Genomic DNA, 20,893 nt, shown 5'->3' on the forward strand with positions numbered 1-20,893 from the left:
AATAAATATACATATAATGTGAAACTAGAAGCAAGAGTTAATGTTAATAAAGAACAAAATCAACATCTTATTTCCAGAGAAACTGTAAAGATAAGCCAAATCTAATAAAGAAAAGATTATGGATAAATATCAAGTCTTACACTTCTATTAAGAAAATAAGCATAGAATAGGAAAAGGCAAAGCTCAACAGAAACTAATTTTTAAGTGTTTTTTTACTTCACAACAAACTTAATGAGTTAAATAAACTAATGCCATTTTAGGATACATAAAGAGACAGAATATTAAGACCAATATTTTATCTTGTGCTGATTAGGCCATATTTAGAATTTTGGGTATGAAAGGCTAACATTAACAAACTACAGCATGACCAAAAGACAGCAACCAGGACTTGAAACCACATCACAGAAATAATTCAAGGAATTGGGGGCAGCTGAACCTTTTAAAAAAAACATGGGGGGATAAAGGGGGTAGTAAGAAGATAAGCACACGACATTGTATATAGGCCACAAGATAGATGTCTTAATATATTTTGAGGACTGTCACCAAAAGACTCAGACATGTTCTGTGTATCTCCAAAAAGAACTCGGAACAAAGGGTTTTAGCTCCAAAATTTTAGCTCAGTATAAGGTATGATTCTCTAAAAAAGCATAGTAGTCAAAACTTGGAAATAAATGGCCTTCTTAAGCACAAAAATCTCCTTTAAAAGTGTTTAGACACGCATTAGATAGAAGACCACTGCATTAGGAAAGAGGCTTAACTAAATGAGGTGGTCATTTTCAACTCTTACAATTATTTGTCTTGATGAATTTATCATCAACTTCGGGAGAAAGATTGTTGAGAGCTAACTACAGAGATGAAAATAGAGGTTTCTATTAGGTAAGTCACATGCTCTTTGGGTCTTTTTTATATACATATATAAATAAAGGATATGGGCTAGAATTTCCAAGTTCCCTTAAGCATTAAATTCATGTAATTATAATTATCACTTTATTATAAAAGTTAAGCTAGGACAAGCTTGTCAACTCTTGAATACTCTACCAGCATTAACAACTTTTTAAACAACCAACAATAAAGTATCAGTAATTTCAAGGAAGAAAGAGATGGGAACATCTCCCTTTTTAATAGATTCAGCCACTTCTTCATTCAAATCATTACCTGCTTTGAGGAGCTAAGCAACAGCAATAGTTAATCATTACGAACTATGACTTTGTAATTACAACAAAATTTCTCAAATGATGAAAACTGAATATGCCCCGGGATTCATTAAAAGGTGTTGTAAGTTTGCACAAAATACTCTGAAAAACATGAACTGTTATAAGTTTCAATTCAATGTCTCATTATGGTCTAAAGGTAACTTCAGGTTTTTCAGAGGCTGTCTATCTCAACACAGAGCACAGATTCTAGTAACCATTATACCAAAATGGAAAGGCTTCAAGTACAGGATCAGTGATGGGCTATATATATGCTATGTGACCAAAGACTAGCATTGTTAAATCCAAGAGGCTCATCATCAGGCTGGCTGCAAACTGATGGCTATTTTCGCTGCAAGACACTACTGAAGAAAACAAATATTTTTGAGTCACAGAAAGGTCATAATCAATGTAAGGAAAAGTACTCACAAGGGAAGAATCACAGATGTCTGAAATAAAAAATGAAACGCAGCACTGACTGTACAACAATGATCTGGCAGATTCTTCCAGACTCCCATTTACTTTAATAATGAGGAAACCAAAGGGCAGTAATAATAAAGTGATGTGCCCCTGGTTACATGAAAAATAGTGGCAGGGTCAATCCTAGAATCTTTAACTAATGTTTTTTTCCATATAATACTAGCTCTCCAGTTACTAAGTTAAATCAGAAGTCTGATATAGCACTTATATTTGGAAGCAAGAGTAGGGAGAATAAGGGTGTCTGTCATTTCAGTGCAATATTAACCATTCCCTCTGGTAATCAAAAATAGAATTCCAGATATATCAGAAAAAAGCAGGCTGCAAGACTCACAAGAAAAGAGAACATGTGTTCCAAAAGTTTAAAAAAAGAAATCCTAAAGAATAATCTAATATGAAAATGCTTGGATTTAACTTTAGCTAATTAACAATGATATCCACAAAAATCCATGCATGTCAATCTCCTATTCAGTCCTAGAGCCTGCGGTATTATAATTTATTGTGAAACCAGAAAACCAAATACTTAAATATATCCACAACATCTATACCTTGATAATGCATAGTACATAATATACTAACATCTCTAAATAAATTTCTAATTACACATCTATGCAAATTATAAGAATATCAACTGCCATTTATAGAAATGGCAGCAACTTCATAAGACTCCACTGCAATGTATTAGTCTGCATCCTTAATAAGAGCAATGTGTTGTGCATTATCTGAAAATCCCAAATCAGAGCATCAAGCTAATAACTAATGACTACAATGTGCTGTTAATTAATACTACTGCATATGCAGATGTTTAAAGCAGTTAAATTACACAGCAGGGAAAAATAATCCTAATTCACAGTTTCAAAAACAAAGGGTGCAGTTTTCAAATATCTTTGCTTCCCATTAAAACTGGTCATTTGGTGAATCTAATGGCTGCCTCTTTCGGTAGATGTAAACTCCTATATTTGAAGAGCATTAAGAGATGCCATTTATTTTCAGAAGTCAGTTTTATGTTATACAAGCACCACACATTGTAGGGAAGAGGCTACAGTGTGAAATGAAGATTGCTTAAGTATGAGTTTAAAATTAGTCAACTAAGGAGTTGATAGACAAGAATTTTTTCTTCCCCAGTACAAATCCTATATTGAGGAAAAGCAATTAATGCTTACCAAAAACAGTTTACACTCCATAAAGGAGGAAAAAAACCCAAACAAACTATTAGCTAACAAGCCCTGGTAACCTGATACAAAATTACTTTAAAATAAAATTTCTATAAGTTCATGCCATAAAATTTCTTAATGTATATAGAGAGACCCAAAAAGATGAAGAATATGGCTCAAGAATTTCTAGATGGGAAAACAAAACAGATTATGAAAAAAACTGAATACTTAAATATTTAAATTTAAAATAATAAAGTAAACAGTGTTGAGGGGGAGCAAAGTGGTAAAAGATTAAGAGAATAAGAACTTGATTTGTTGAAAAATCTGAAATTTCTCTCAAAATGGTTAAGAAAACCAATTTAATCCTCTCTCCAGAATTGTCTGTGCAAAAATAAATATCTGAAAATTGCACTGATACAATACTTATTTAACTTGTATTATGAATAAACTGCACATGCTGTTTTACAGACAATATATATTTGTAAACTTGCTCATGCAAAATTAGTGTGTACAACAGGGGTTATTTGTTAATCCCCATACTTTAAAAAAAAAAAAAAAAAGCTTCTTTTGTTTTATTTTTTCCCCCCTAAAATGCCAAAACCTTCTGCGGTATAATAAATCTTACACAGAAATTCTTATCTGCCAGCCAAAAGAAATAAATTTATATTGTTGAAACAAAAACAATAAAAGTTATACAAAAAACATGGTATTTGTCTTGAGGCTTTTCTGATTTTGTTTTAAAACAGTAAAAGAAGGAGTTATAAAAGAAAGAAAATTCATGGTCACAAAATTTTAACATTTTAATCCTAAACATTACAGGGCAAATGGATACTGGAACCTAATTCCATACTCCATAAATTCTAACTTTATTTCCATTTTAAATGTGGCTCAAACCACTAAAACATTAGTAGTTGTACAACCTTTGGATTATGGAAATACATATTTTTGAAATAAAAGCTACAAAAGCAACAATGGAAGAAAGCCAAACTGTCTCCATGAAAGAAAATAAAAGTGGAACATTGTGAAGTTTTAGATACTTCTCTTTCCATTTCTTATGATTAACCTGTCAATTCAGTGCATCGTTCAATGTAATGGTCCCCATATTGAACAAACATTTAACTAGTGTCCATTGATTCCAAGTTAGTAGATGATGAATCTTTCTGGATACTTTCAAAGATGGCTGCCAGCTCTGGGTTAGAGCTGATTTGTGACTGGAATTCACTCATTAGCGGACTCTTCTCCGCTTCTGGAATGGTTAGAAGCGCTGCTACCGCTCTCATGGCAGATCTCTTTAGCTCATCTTGTTTTTCAAATTCCTGCTTCACTGAGTTTGCCTTTACCTACAGCAGAGAACAAAGAAAAGAAGTTATACACAATTAATTCCTTCAGATTCAATATTTAAGTATATTTTTTAGATGGTTTATAAAATTCTAGACTCTAGGCCTTACCATTTGTCACATTCCTCTCCCCTGCTTCAGTTCTGTCATCTGACACACACTACTTAATGTTGCCTCCCAAGGGTTCAGGGCCTTTCCGTGCCCCCTGCGGATGAACTTACTTTCACATACTGTCTCCCCCAATTAGAGTATGAGTTTCCTGAGAATAAGGAGTTTGCCTCTTTTTTTTTTTTTTCAGACTCCCAATGGTATAGTGCATGGTACAAAATGAATGCTGAATAAATTCATCCATTCATTCACTCATTTAGTGAATAACATTTTAAGACTCAACTTGTTAAGGAAATCTGAAGTCTGTTCTAATAATTAGATATTCCTATTTTCAATAAATTTGGAAAATTTAGAAAGCCTAAAACCATCACCAAGTTTAATTGAAATCAGCTCTCTTCCAACATTTACCTTAGTTGTACATGTGGCACGTAATGGCTCAACAAGTCGGTCCAATCTCTGCAGTACTGCACTTGGACAAAGGGTAGACAGTCTTACCAACATTAAAAATGTAAGCATCTGTTAAAAACAAAAAATAGACAAAAGTTGAGTTCAGTATAATTTTCTGAATATAAAATCGTATTATGCCAGGCAGGGCTGAACTTATAAATGACTAGATATTACATATAATCCTTAATATACTACAACCATTCTTCTTAGGTTTCTACTTGATATAGGAATAGAAAAATATGCAGACCATAATTGTCCAAAACTCTTTCCTTTTTTTCTGAAGGACTCAATTTGTAAAGTGACCCATCAGGCCTTTTTCTATCGAATACATAGTGAAAAATAAATAACTTGTAGTTTCTTGCCCAGTTAACCTAAGACCCTAACTGAATATAATAAGAAACATACATCCCTACTCTACTAATAATTTGATCCTAGAACCTAGTTTTTCAATCAATTATGTAAGCATTGCTAAATATTGGAAAAATCATTTAGTTTTCTTTAACTACTGTCCATTTGGGTTGGGAATCGTTACCATTAAATTACCTATTTTTTTCCTCTAGTAGTTTGTATTAAAATGACTAAAAGTATGCTCTTAAACTAAGCAACTTAATTATGGATCAAAGACATTCTTTTTTCTTTTCCTGAATACTTTTAAATTAGGTTTTTTAAATCAATACCAAAACTTTTAAATCATATAAAAGTTAATCAGAGACAAATTCTGATAATTTTAAATTAGGTTTTTTAAATCATTGCCAAAACTTTTAAGTCATATAAAAGTTAATCAGAGACAAATTCTGATAATTTTCAATACTAATTAGAGATATATATGCAAAACTATTCACCTCTTTCACATATATAGCATCAACAGTAACAGAAATGAACTTAGCTTCTTCAAAATCACATCTAATGAAAATAGTCAATATTTCTGACAACATTTAAAGAGCATCTATTATGTTCATGGAATCTATTTTAAGGCACCAGAGAAATAAAAATCTGGGCCCTTAAAGACTAAAAATTAGTTAAGTTTTAGATACAACTTAGGACACACAATTAACACAAAATATAATGTAAAGTGCCAAATGAATGGAATGATAGAGCCAATACTAATTGGTTAGTTGTCCTTCATGCTCGAATAGATACAAAATGACATCACTATGTTAGTCATGGAACAGTATGTCTGACTGGTTGAGGAGACTAAAACAAAGTCAAAAAGGTCTACCACAGGTCAGCCACAAATAGACCCCAAGAACATTTGGAATGGATATGTCTCTAAATTTGTGTATCTCTTGTCTCTTGTAAGCTACTACAATTCTACTTTGCTTAGAGTATAGAGCCTTCTTTGATGTCGGCACATCACGCTGGGTGGTCCCATTCCAATATCTCCCATGTTTCCCAGTCAAATCCAAAGCTCACAATCATCAAAATACATCAACTTTCCCTCTACTTTAGTCTTGGCTTGTAGCTCTCTCAAGTTAAATAATTTACTGTCAGTGCTGTAGCTGCTTGATGCCATTTCCATCTTCACTGAAAATGTTCAACAATATCACTGAAAATATTAATTCTAAAAAGCATGGGAACATGAAAAAGTTTTATGTGTTTTAAGTGCAGAGTGAGATACTGGCCTGCTGCAGTAAATAACCCAAGCCTGAGTGAAATAAACAACCTTTAGAGTACCTTTTCTAGCCCCTTCTTCACACTAGGAGGTGAGCAGTGTGGTTCTTTAAAAAGGCCACTCAGGACTGCCAAATCCACTGCTGCTTCAGTTTAGTAATGATCTATGGCCTGAGCCACCTGCACGCAGGGTTGTAACTATATTTCTTAGCATATTCACACCTGGTATACTGTCACTTGTTTGTCACCACAGGACTTTGAGGTAGGTAACAATGAGGTAGGTATAGATAATGTCTTTTGACTCATGTATAAATTAGATTTAAATGAAGCAGAATTACATGAAGTCATCAGCCTCTTCCTCCCCTCTCTCCCCAGTTATCAAGTCCCAGTGGTAAGACAAAAACCAAGATGACCAGTGATGGCCTAGGATGCAGTGGATAATCTTCAATGACCAAGCTTTAAGCACTCTATGGCCATTGCTTCTGCCACCTTGTTAGCAATTAGAACAAATTATTCTTTTCTATCCATTCCATCAGGGGAAGTCTTCACACACTTGGGTTAGATACCCCACTAACTCATCAATGACTCTTATGTCCCCACAGTTACCCCTAACCTGCTTAGTTCATCTGCTGAAATGGATATGGCCACTGCACATGCTATAGTTTTTTGTAGTCAGAGGTAAGAATCAAGTAAACAGAGGTGGAAAGCAACCCCTATACCAGAAATACTAGTATTCCCTGAACATCTGTATACCCCAACATATACTAATTCAAACAGGGGAAGATCACTATAAACTACAGTGATGTGAGAAATTTGCTCTGCAGAAAATATGATAAATGTCCATACTGAGAAAGGAAATGTCATCTGTAACACTGTGATACCTTAATACAGTGTTATTTCTGGTCCAGTGCAAATTCTTGAAACCCTATTCCCCTACCCCAATTAATCTCTTCTATAATGAAAACAACAGTAGTCTGCGTTCTCTAAAACACAACTACTAGTAACATATCTGTTATTACCACACAGTCCCTATGAACAGCATGCTATGACTACATATGCAATAGTATTAACACATTGTCACCAATAATTCTAATTTTCCATTAAATTACTAGCATATATTTTATTAAGTCATTTTATTATCAAAGATTTCCTATAAGACATTTTATAAGAAAATCTCACCTTAATATCATAATGGTCCTTCAAACCATCTTCAACGTGGTTTAGGAATTCAAAGATATCTAATCTATCAAGACAACTGTCTAGAAGTGTATACATACACTCAAAAGCTGCCTTTCTTATATCCAGGCCATCATCAACGGTATGCTTAAATGGTCCCATTTCTACCTGTTAATTAAGACAGAAGATTTGAGTACATGTGTGAATATTCAAAATGGTAAACTTAAAACAAATTTACTTAAATATAATTTAACTTACCTCTCTTATAAGTTCCTTTCTAACTTTTGTCTCATTGTAAAGATGTGGAAGAACAGTATCTAAAAGATCCCTTATTAAGGATGGTTTATTATGTGCTGCTGAATTAAATGTTACCAGGGCTACCCGTCTTACATTCAAGTCAGGGTCTTCTAAAGTTTTTAAGAAGTCACCTATAATTAATGAAAGAAGCCACGTAAAAAACCAAGTCTAAAAACTTCACAATTACTTCCTATTTGCTAATGTGTTTCCTTTTTATTACTCTTCCTGCACTTTGTATCCAAGAGACTGTTTAGAGGGGAGATGGAAAGCTTAGAGATTTCCTATGCAGGGGCTTCACTTCACAAATGTACAGTTAATACTCTCCCATAGAAATCACCCTCTAGGGAGATTCAGCTTCACTTCTCTATACCTCTCTTTACAGAAGTACCAACAAATGAATGTTAAGAGTCAAAAAGCACAAGTTATATATGAACTTGAGAATAATCTTCCCACCAGCATTTAGAAGAAAAGAGGGTCTAGAAGAGACTATGAGAGAACATCCCCTCTCTTGGTAAAGAATTTTGAGGTACAGGAACTTTGTTACTGGTCAATTTTGCTTCATTTTTTTTTTTTTTAACAATTACAACAATAACAAAACAAAAATAAACAATACCAATTTTAAAAAGAAAGGAAATGGATGGTAAATTAACTAGATCAACCATTAAAAGCATGAAATCTAGAAAAGACATTAATTAGATTCTTGAATTGTTTCCACATAAGATTCTCCTGTTTTAACAAAAAACAAACAAGAACACAGTATTTGTCAGTCTTTTATACAACTGAAACAATCATTTAAAGAAACATTATTTTAGAGTTGAAGGATCTTAGTCTTTTAGATAAATCCAATCAATTGGGAAATGAACTTCCATGTGTCTTGACCAAGGCCACATGGTACCACAACTGAGATTAGAAACCAGATTTCTCAATAACCAATTAAAAAGACCATACTATGCATAATGTCAAATCTATGTCTCTTGGAACACAGGTAAATTACTCATTCATCCCTAAAGAGTAACTCTTTGGATTAGTAAATACTGACAGAAAATTGACCAACAATGCAATTCTATACCTATAGTTCATACTCCTTTACCAAGAGAGTAGATGTTCTCCCATAAGATAAACAATGGAAGAATCCTATTTTCTCTTGTTTCCTCTTCAATTAAAAAACTGGATAGTTTGGTGGTGAGTAGAAAGAAAATTTCAAGTTTATTAATTTAATTTTAGACCCACTACACTGCATAGAGTATGGACACTGAAACTGGATGTTGGAAGATTAGACCAGGTTGTAATCTTAACTATGACACTACTTATGTGACTCTGGAACAGTTATCAAGTAGTTCCAAATAGTTTCAAAAACTAAATTAATCAAGGAGATAATCTCTGCCCTATACTTACCTATGCAATTCTTTAGTAATGGATCTATGGGTTGTGGATGGTCAGAAATAGTAAACTTCACAGCAGTAACCACTGAACTTCGGGCATAAGATGAGCCTGATTAAAAAAAATTGTTTATTGTTATAAAAACACTAAAAATTGTTATCACAACTATTTTCAATTTGACATAGTTAACAAACTTTCTATTTCTTCAAGTTGTTATCTGGTATTCAATGACATTTGGGGAGGTGAGGGAGCTATTCTTAGGACAATGAAGATTAGTTTATTAATTTATAACATGGAAAATGTCCTATAACTTTACAGTATACAACAAGACAACTAAAAAAATTAAAAAGTAACTATTTCCAACTTTATTAAATAAACAAAACTAAACTCGGACAGGGAGGGAAGGGAATGAATCAGAAAAAATATCCTTGGCTTGGCTAGTAAACCTTTAAGTTTAATTTTAAAAGAAAATCAATGATAATATTTGTATAACTGGTCAGACACATTCTAAGTATTTTGTCTTACCTAAAGATTTTAAAGTAGTCAAGAGCATTTTCACCTACATCAATCTTTATTGGTCTAAATAGGTTAAGAACTCAAATAAATTGAACAATCACAGTAAATAATACTCATTTCAGAGATGAATACTTTATTTTGGGCTGTTAGAACTTTAAATTTTTATAATCATATATATTTAATAGTAGTAAAAGTTAGCCTAGTAAATAATATTACTTCCAATGGATGATTAATATTGTCTACACCTATGTTATTTGAAAGTGGAGAAAATGGCATTAAAATGGAATATTCAATGCTAAATAATATAGGTACTTCTTATATATTAAATAGAAACAAATTTAGCAACCATCTGGCTAAATACTAGATATCTTTTTCACTAATAAATAACAGAAATCAGAAATTTAGGTAACTTCATAAATTAAAATTTTATTTAGTCAAACGTCTCTTACTACTTCTCAGTAGCTAGTTCTCATATATGCCAAAATCTTTAGTATTTAATTACAATATTTCACATGTAGAATAATTAACAATTATCCATAGCAAAAGCTATGTTTTTTACTCAGAAAGTTAGGTACATACCTGATACCAAGTACCCTTTAAGCCGTGGAAGCAGAGTTTCTGGATCAATTAAAGTGAGTTTACCCAAGCATTCAGCAACAACATTTCTGGTTCCTTCTTCTGCACACTCACAGTGTTTCAGCAGTAAGGTCCAGATGTTCTCAACATAAGGTTTAAGGCCCACCACTGATGCAGAGCTAATAATTTCCTTCAAGGAATGAAGTAGAAGATACTGCCTCTTAGGCTGACTGGTTATTTCTTGTAAGACAAATGGTAGATATTCAGGAAGATTGCCAACACTAATGCTACCTAATGCATAGGATGCTGCTGATTTGACTTCTTCACTAGGAGATGAAAAGGCTTCTAATATTACAGATTTAAGTTCAAGTTGCCCACTTAAGTCAATGTGATGTCCAACTTCTCCAAGAGAAAGTAGAGCTAAGAGACGAATGGAATCAGTTGACCTTGAGTTCTTGACGTCTTGAATAAATTGACCTACTACAGCTGGTCCCTCTTTAGGACATGCTCGAGTAAGGGCAGCTACACATTTGGCAATGGAATAATAAGACTGCTTGTGAGTAAGTGCTGTGCTTTGAGCATAAACTGGGCCTGTCAACATGCGTAATAAATCCATGTACCCTAAATTATTTGTTCCAGTTACAACCAAAGCTTGGAAAAATTCTAACATGGCGCTTAGTGCTCCTCCCTGCAGCAAAGGTGATCTCACAAGCCCGATAAGTTCATTGAGTATGGACCCGCTTATCTTTGAAAGGGAAGAGGGGTACACTTTAGCAAGTGTAGTCAGAAAGCTGATAGCCATCTGTGATACATGCATATCACTTTCACTGATAAGAGGTGGAAGCTCATCCAGAACAGCATCAATCATGGCAGCTGTCAAGCTGTCACTATAGTTTTTAATTAGGATGTCTAAAGCTGAAAGGGTACCCAGTTTCAAAGCTCGCTGGTTTTTCCTAAGAAAAGAGGCAAGAATAGGTACCCCTTCTCCAAGCACAGGTCTTAAATCTATCTTCAAGGGGGACCCAGCAATCAGTGTCAAAGCTTTCACTGTTGTTAACCGGGTAATTTCATTCTTTAGTCTCTCCAAGAAAATCTGAAGTGTACTAGGCAGATCACTACCTAGATTGTCTCCAAGACTGCAAATGATTTGTCCCATACAGGAGATAGCCCTCTCTTTGACTTCCTGATCAATGTCAGCTGCTTTTAACCGTTTGATGGTACAGGTAAATAAATCTTTAATGTAGGGAGTTGCATCAAATGAAGAAGGTTGATCTAAAGGACGAATAACTTTGACAAGCTGCTGGGTAACAAGAAGTGCTTCAGATGTGATCTTGTAGAATGGATCACCAACACAAGCCACCACTGGAGGAACCAATGCCTGAACATGAGGATGGAAGACTTGAGGAGAATGGTTACAGAGGATTACATACAGGCATGACAAAGCATCTATCTTCAGATTAGATGAGCTGGATTTGTCATTCAGTGAGAAAATGATCCCTAAAACATTAACAAAGAAAATCCAGAATCATTATATGCAATTGGGGGTTGAAGGGAAAGGGGGAAAAGGAGAATACCCTGAGAGATCTGAATTGTTCAAATCATTGGAATGAATTGTTCAAATTTCTTCCAAAATTATTCCCTAATTATATTTTGTACAAAATACCTATAAACAAAGATAAAAATAAAAACTAAGTTTTTTATACTTCAGTTATATGCCAATCCCATTTTTTAAAAACAAATTTCTATATTCACAACAGTCAGTTAAGAAACTGAAGTTATGAAATTAATTTAATAGTTACAACTGAATTTGTGTTTTTGTTTTATTTTTTAAACTTTTCATTTTGGAGGAAATATTTTAAAACTAAAGAAGACATTAAATTTGTAATAAAAATCATAGCTTCCAACATCAACTTTTTTTTATTTTTCCTACCTGGTACAAGTACAGGAATGTGCTGTGTGAGGGCCCCAGGTAATACATTTACCAGCTCAGTTAACATGTTAAAACAACACTGTCGAGTCTTCACACTTTTCTCCTTCATCTGTTTGTGAAGAGCTTTAACAATGTTGGGAACCTGTAATTATTTAAAAAAGAAAAAAAAAAAAAAAAAAACACACCATTAAGCTACGTTTAGTCACTGAGATTTCCTCAGTGTAATTATCACAAATTACTAGGGAAAAGAGAAACATGCAAGCCAAAATACATTTGTTTCTTCAGCTAAAACTATTTATCTAGTATTGGCTTGTTTTATAGGGAAGTTAATTTTTCCTCCGTTAAAATTCTTGATTAATTAATTTCTGTACAAGAACAAAAACTAATCAACTTAGAAATCTAAAATCTCTCAAGATTATCAAAGCTGCTCATCATTTTTAAGCTTTTTTTTCCCCTGAGGCATTTGGGGTTAAGTGATTTGTCCAGGGTCACAGTTAGGAAGTGTTTAAATGTCTGAGACCACATTTGAATTCAGGTCCTCCTGACTTCAGGGATGGTGCTGTATCCACTGCGCCACCTAGCTGCCCCTTAAACATCATTTTTAAACAACTCAAAAGAACAAAAGAAATATGGTTAAAAGAACAATGACCTTACACTTGGAGTTCACAATTTTAAGAGGAGACTGCTCTAGCAGAATATTTTGAATAATAGTGGCACTGACAATTATAGGTGAGGAAAAGACTATTTCTGGTCACTTTTTGGTTTTCTAAAGGTAACACACAAATCTTTACTTTTGGCTCCACCCTGTAGGTACTGTGCCAATGAAAAAAAAAACCACTCATTCAAACCACCAACCCCCCTCCCCCAACCCTAAATGCGGACAGATGAAACCCAGCCCAAGAATATTTGTCATTTTTCTTCTTCTCAGTTTATAGATACCAGCTAGTGGTCTAAAATAGGATCCATTGGCAAATGTTCATTGTGAACAGCTAGGTAACTAAGTTTTAAAAACTCCTTAAAAACAATAATACAACCATCAGGCAAATGCACAATAGCAAGAAAAGGGTATGAACAAGGTATCTCTCCCCAGTTCTCTGAAAAAAACCATCAGAATTAGTTCTGATTTCAGGAGAAAGATATAGTTACATCTGTATCCCCTAAAAATAGCAAGCATAGCATAGCATAGCATAGCATAGCATAGCATAGCATAGCATAGCATAGCATAGCATAGCATAGCAAAGCAAGTTTCAAGCTAGACTTGGAAATCAGAAATCCTGAGTTTAGATCCTGCCTCTGTGTAATACTGGTTAATGTGTCCATCTGGCATTCTCTGGGACTTTACTAAACCATTTAAGAGTACAACATTGAAGGTGAATGTTTCCAAATCCCAATTTTATTTGTATTATCAAATGTTATCTAATTACTTTAATTTAAAACTGTTTGCTTCCCTGGTATATTTTTCATGAGTTCAATGTTAGAACATTTATGAACCCTAAAAATATTTATAATTTTTAAATTATATGGACAATGCTAGGAATTCCTAATATACTATAATAGTCAACTGAAATTTAAAGAGGAAAATTAAAACTATTACTGACCACTTAAGCTTTATTCTTCTGCATTAAACTAATAAGTAGGTGAAAAGTCAACATGTTCTAAAGCAACATAAAATTTTCTGTAAAATATTTCTGATGTGGCCACATGGGCAGAATACATTCATATCATGATAGAAATAGATGACTCTTGATTCACAATACAATTAAAATTTTCTATAGCATTAGTAAACCAGTTTTTCTGGACAATATAAATTTGTATGTATATAAATGTAATAATTAAAAGAACATTTAATGACAACTAGAAAGCCTTTCTAAAACTTAATTTTTTAACTAACCTGACTTTGAAGCATTGTCAAAGGTGTCTCTCCTTGTTCCATTGCATCAGGATCACAAAGCCAACTCTGCACAGGACGTGTTTGCTTCAAAAGGGAAAGATATGCATGGAACACATCTGCTTTTACATTCTCTTCACGTTCTTTAAACCTGGCTATCAAGGCTGGAGACACAGTCTTGTAGAATTCTGGAAGCATTTCATGCCGTGTGCTAACTACAGCATCTAAGCATTTAGCTCCTGCACGTCTCACTTTCCAACTCATGTCATCATCATCACTGTATTCATCATCACTCCCTGTTTTTTTAAAAAATACACAAGTTTTAGTAAGAAAATGAACTGCGATCTTCACAATGGAAAACTATTGTTAGTTGCCACAAATTTGTCCAGCATTTATATAACAAACTTAATTAAATAACCAATACCTAAAAGATACACAAAGCAATATCTAAGTAAACCTACTTTTTAAAATCTACTTTTACAAAACCTGTTTATATGCACAGAAATCTTTTTTTTTCTGACAGTCTGAATTCTAGAGAATTCTCCAGTGTATTAATATTCATTCCCCTAACGTTTTATGGTATCATTTAGTTTGTATGGATATCATCGTGAGATCACATTCTTACTTCTCTGTCGTATGAAACAAAATATATGATCACCTTAGCACCAGCTCACTTTGTGGTCATTTGCCTCTCACACAGAATCAACAGATCCCCACAATAAATACTGCCATCATCCAAATTCACGACTTTATCCTACTAGACAACTCTTAACATCCTTTTCTTAAGTAGGTCTCCCTTCTTCACTTCGCAGCTTCCCTCCTAAAAATCTTTTAATGGGAAACATTCTACTGTCTGCAATTTAGGAGCCTTTACATGAGGTTCCAACCTTCAGATCATGGTCTGCCAATATTATAACCAGATCACCCCTGGAATATTGTATTAAGATCTGGAATCCACAGTGTAAAAAAAGTCAAGTGTGATGAGGAATGGATGAAGGAACTTGGGGCATTTAGGGGACAAGGAGGAAGGAGCAATGGGCTTGCAGCCAAAAGATTTAAAGCTTATATCCTCCTTCAGAACTTCCTAGCTAGGTTTCGGGATAATAAAAATTGTTTTTGAGTTGTTTCACTCCTGTCTGACTCTTTGTGATCTCTTTTGGAGATCTGCCATTTCCTTCTCTGGTTTGTTTTACAGATGAGGAAACTGAGACTGAGTTAAGTGAGTCACTTAGGGCCTTCAGCTAATGTCTGATGCCAAATTCAAACTCAAATCTTCCTGCCTCTAGAGCCACTACTCTATTCATTAGACTCCCTCTTTGCCCCATGGAACTAGCAATTATTAAGTAAAAATGTACTGGGATTTGTGCCAAGCACTATATGAAGCATTTTCCATTTATCCCTTTGATTCTTCCAATCATCCTAGGAGAGTAAGTGCAATTATCATCCCCATTTTACAGATGAGGAACTTGAGTCAAATAGAGTTTAAGAGACTTGATCATGGTCACACAGCAAGGAGTGTCTGAGGCTGGATTTAAACTTGGTTTTTCTTCAATCCTTATGCACCCTGCTCTCCAAGTCATTTGATCTCTCTGGACCTTAGTTCCATCTGTAAAATTAGGGAATAGAAGTCAGTAGTCTCCAAAATCTCTTCCAGCTTTAAATCTATGATCCTACATTTAGCCTGGAGAAAAGGAGACTCAGTGTGAACATGTTTCATGGACCATTTCTCTTTGGCCTCAGTGTGAAGAAAACTCTAAAAGTCTTGATGTCAGGAAAAACAATCTCCCTTTGAGATTTATCCAATGAGAGATAGGCCATAAAAACAGCCCATCCTAATGGTATTTGGACAAGCTGGGTGACCACTTGTCACTAATATTATAATCGGAGTTCCTTTAGAAAAAGGATCAGACTAGATGGCTACTAGAAGACTACTCCTTTCAACTCTAAAATCCCATGATTCCTTTTCTAACTTATTATTTTTTAATCACTTTTTCATTAACTATTTAAAACATACTTGAGATCTGGCTGTTCCTTGAACTCAACAAAGAATTACAAGATATGGGTCTCAAATACATTTATCCAAGGTTACCTAGTCCAATCCCTCCTGTCATTTTAAGTAGATGCTTTTATTTTTCACCAAGCATATATTTTCTGATCAAAATGTGCCCCACCCACAGCCAAACACAGGCCCCAAGCAACCCTTCTTTATAACAAAGAAAAATCTTTCTGATTGTTTCTACAAATAGCATTCAGCACTTATAGATGCCGTTAAGTTGTAAATACTCAATATTTAATTTTCAGAGGCTGGTGGATTATGTTCCAAATCACTCATTACAAAATGTGTATGTGTGTGTGTGTGTAATGTGACATTTGTTTTAAAGATCTTTTCCTTTATTTTGTTGCTGGCTTGTCCTGCATGCCTCAACCTCAATCTTTTATTTAAATCTTTTGTCCTCCTTTTAAATTTTATTGTGGTCTTTTCTTTTACTATTCTCACTACTACTAAATCTTTCTTTGTAATGAAAACAAACTACCATGCTGGCAAAAGTCAAAAGACAGAAATCACCTGTGACAGTACTGAATGCAGCCCCCCACTTCTCAGGGGAAGATGTGTTTCTTCAGTCATTCTCCAGGACTACTGTGTGGCTAACAATTCAGGATTCAGCTGTTTCTTGGTGTTCTTGCTTATGTCACAGCATTCTCTGTGTATTTTGTTTAGCTCTGCCTTTTTTCATACTATTAAGACTTCACTTAAGTCTTCCTATGTTTGTTTATATTCTTTATATTAGCTCTCTCACAATGCAAAAAAATGTATATACTATAGTTTATCCAGTTGTTCTGAAACAAGCTTCCACTCATGTTTTTCTCCCACAAAGAATATTACATATGTAATGTGTGATCTGCTTGTTTAGTGGCATGGACTTCATTAACAGTCTCATGTATGGAACTTTTCTTGATATGTTTTTAAAATCTGGCAAAGTTTCAAAATTTCAAAAGCATATGTTCAATCAAACTACTCACTGGCAGTTCCTGATGAATAAAGAGTTCATTCTCCAGTAATCTGATCACAATCTAGTAGTGGTTCATCCCTAATAGTTCTTCCATTTGCACTTCCATATGCAACACTGCGCTACACTGCTTCTAGGTCTTACTTATCTAAGCTGTTCCACATTTTTTATTCTGCCATCAATACTGTTAGAAGGTAATCTCAATGAAACTAGGAATCAATTCATTCTTTGTACTTATATTTCAAGTGCATGGTACATAATAGACAATATTTATTGTTAACGTTTTAATTATTACTGATTTTTAAAAGTTAGAGATTTATCCAAAGCTTCACACCTTCCCCCCTCTCCACTCCCCAGTTTGGTAAAGGAAACTGATAGAATGTGATCTATAAATCGCTTTGTAAAGGATTATTATGTTGGCACAGCCTTAATACTATGAAATTCTCTCCCTTTAATTATTTATATATGTGTTGTATTTGAGAATGAGAAAAAGCAGAATCCAAATCCAGCTTGAGACCCTCACTAATTCTATGATCCTGAACAAGACATTTATCCCCTACTTCAATTTCTTCATCTGCAAAATGAAGATAATAGCACTTAACTAAGATTTCCTATGAAAACAATGAAAAGATATTTGTAAAATGCTTTGCAAATCTCAAACTCTTTTAAAAATGCCACTTATTTTAATTATTTTTCTGCAAAAAGTATTAAGTCTTGAATATTTCCTGCTAGGATAATTCTCAAACATTCTAATACATTTTCTATTTCCATCATTGAGGTTTTTTGTGATTTCTTCTTGATTTTTGTTATTGTTTTTGGAAAAGATGATAGATTTGCAGGTTTATTTTATATATATATATTTATTACATTATAGAAGCTACTGGTAGCCTACTCTGTTTTGTTTTTTCTAAGTAAACAATATAATGCCTTTAACTTCTCTTTCTTGCTATATGGCTAGTTTCTACAACTCATGCCCAACAAAAATGTAGGGGAAAAATTATCAATTACTGAAAAGTCTCTTCCTGTTTGTTCTTTGCAAATAATGCCAATTTTCTTTTAGATGTGTAAAGTCTTTGCAGAAAAGTAAATTTTTTATATATAGAAATGCAACTGCCATTATTTTTCTATCATTCTTGATGCTTTTTCATTTTCTAGTCAGTACTTTTTTTTTTTAACCCTTCTAGTGAGAAAACTGATCAAATTCGTGAAATGACAAACAATCTCTAGGTCTTTAGCTATTTTCAACATTGTTCACATGAGCAAACATTAGCCTCATCTTTGGTTTAGAAAGCTTTATATTCAATTTAAAATAAACTTGATTATAATTACTTAAGCATCTAAATATTAGAGCGTAGTAGACAAAATAAAGTAAGTTTCAAGATACAAAAAGTAAGTAGATGTCTACTATTACTTGCTAAATTGGGATTGTCTTACTTTCTAAAACAAATAATAACCTCTAGCTTATTATTAAATGTACATAGTTTACATATTTATTTTGTGAATGTTTAGATGAACCCAGTATTTTATTTCTCACTTAGAAAGGGACAGTTCGATTCTAAAGGAGCAGGAGATGACTGGTTATATCTAGAACTAGGCCAGATTTCTAAAAACATGTGGAACAAGACTCAAACCTAATTTTTAAGAATGAAGATAGTAAATAAGTGAAGATAACATGGCTTGACCTAAGTATTAGCATAATACCTATACTTATCACTTTGATCCAAAGTCTGATCTAGATAGTTTGTCACTCAAGTTGTAAGTACGTTTAACTTGTCTATAAAACATTGTTCTTGTTAAATTAAGATTTTGGAGGAATTGGCTGGCACTTTAATTTTGAGCTATGCAATTTAGTTCTGTGAGTCTTGGTCATACATGTATATCTGTATTAAAAGGTCAGACTTCAATTATCATTTTGAGCATAAGGGCCATGGTCTCTTTTGGCCTATTAGCAGTACCAGCACACGTGGTAGTCCTACTAGGAAATCCTGGGTGCTTTCAATATAGGTCCTTTCAAAAACAATATTACACTTCCTGATAAAAATTCTAAGTGGTAACATAAAAAAGCTACACTCAAAAAAAGAGGAGCCAGAATTTGGAACTATGCCCAAAGGGCTATAAAACTGTGCATACTCTTTGATTCAGCAACACTACTACTAGGTCTGTATCCCAAAGAAATCATAAAAAGAGAAAAGGACCCATGTGTGCAAAAATATTTATAGCAGCTCTTTTTGTGGTGACAAAGAATTGGAAATTGAAGAGATGCCCATCAATTGGGGAATGTCTGAACAAGTTGTGGTATATGACTGTAATGTAATACTATTGTGCTATAAGAAATGACAAGCAGGCTGATTTTAGAAAAACCTGGACTTACATGAACTGATGCTGAGTGAAGTGAGCAGAACCAGGAGAACATTGTACACAGTAACAGCAACATTGTGTGATGATCAACTATGACAGACTTAGCTCTTCTCAGCTATACAATGATCTAAGATGACTCCAAAGAACTCATGATGGACAATGCTACCCACATCCAGAGTCTGAATGTAGATTGAAGCATCCTATTTTCACATTTTTGTTTTGTTTTCTTTCTCGTGGTTTTTCCCTTTTGTTCTATTCTTCTTTCACAACACGGCTAATGTGGAAATATGTTTAATAAGATTGTACAAGTATAACCTAAATCAGACTGCTTGCCATCTTGGGGAGGAGGGGAGCAGAAGAAGGAAGGGAGAAAAAAATGAAAATCAAAATCTTATAAAAATGAATGTTGTAAACTACATGTAATTGGAAAAAATAAAATTATTAAATAGAAGAAAAATGAAAATTTAAAAAAAAAAAAAAAAAAAAAGGAAAGCTAGAAGAGGCCTTAGACATCTGAACACCTCTCCCAGACAATGGTGACCATCTGAACATCAGGAAGCTCACAGACTCTTCTTCAAAAATGAAGCAACAACAGCCATCTCCTGCTTTAAATCCAGCCAAAGAGCTTCTCATGAGCCTCACAATGTCTTGTGGAGTTGTGCTGGTGATACTGTGGCCAAGCTCATAGTCATAGCCAGTCAAATCCAGATACAAGAAAGCACAGGAAAGAACATAATCCTCAAAAATGGGCCCAGTGTGGATGACGCTAGTGATACAGAGGCAATAAAGCTTCAACTACCCATAGATGACCAATACACTAAAAACTTCAAAATGTATCCTCTGCCACTTTCTGTCTAGTGATTTTAGGGATTAGAGCAGCTACCATAAGCAAGACAAGTTGTTTCTCAAGGATCACAAGATATATATTACATGTCATTCTAGTTGGTAACTATGCATAGAGAAGCTCCAAATCAGCATAGCTGAGAAGCAGCATATTTCTCTGTTTTACTTATCATGTCCTTCTGTCCCACAACCACCATGTAATTTTGGAGTCTTAGGTGCCCAAAAGAATGAAATACAGCTCCAAGGGCATTACAGTCAATACTGTTCACATGTCAAAGTCAATTCTGGCCCTCTATATCAACCCCATACCAAATCTGGTCCAGGTCAGGGCACAACTGGATACTGATCGTGTAGTTATCTGGCCACATGCCACTGGCCCTACCCTCCAACCCTGGGTGGCCCAGCCCACGACCATCGTCTGGAATGTTAAAATCAACCCTAAACTAATGTGTTCAAATAGTCATTTCTACCATTCCTCTACCAGCAAAAGCAGTAGCTCTTTCATGTCAGTAGACATCATGGAAACAGAAGAACAAAGTCAAAGCTATGTTAAAATCTATGGAGAAAAAAATGGAGCTATTAAAAATACCAGTTTAA

General features: G+C 34.1%; 1 protein-coding gene across 1 annotated transcript in view; it reads right to left on the bottom strand.

Annotated features, from left to right (window-relative positions):
* Positions 1-964: 964 nt before the first annotated feature.
* Positions 965-20,893, bottom strand: part of CAND1 (cullin associated and neddylation dissociated 1) — a 43,965-nt gene continuing 24,036 nt past the window's right edge. The window contains exons 8-15 of the mRNA XM_051963218.1: positions 14,091-14,383; positions 12,200-12,341; positions 10,273-11,766; positions 9,193-9,288; positions 7,759-7,928; positions 7,504-7,668; positions 4,675-4,782; positions 965-4,161 (exon numbers count right to left, since the gene is read on the bottom strand). Coding sequence (XP_051819178.1) covers positions 3,937-4,161; positions 4,675-4,782; positions 7,504-7,668; positions 7,759-7,928; positions 9,193-9,288; positions 10,273-11,766; positions 12,200-12,341; positions 14,091-14,383 — 2,693 coding nt within the window. The 3' untranslated portion in view covers positions 965-3,936. The remainder of the gene's footprint in view (positions 4,162-4,674; positions 4,783-7,503; positions 7,669-7,758; positions 7,929-9,192; positions 9,289-10,272; positions 11,767-12,199; positions 12,342-14,090; positions 14,384-20,893) is intronic.

Source organism: Antechinus flavipes, chromosome 5 (assembly GCF_016432865.1).
Source record: "Antechinus flavipes isolate AdamAnt ecotype Samford, QLD, Australia chromosome 5, AdamAnt_v2, whole genome shotgun sequence".
Lineage (NCBI taxonomy): Eukaryota > Metazoa > Chordata > Mammalia > Dasyuromorphia > Dasyuridae > Antechinus > Antechinus flavipes.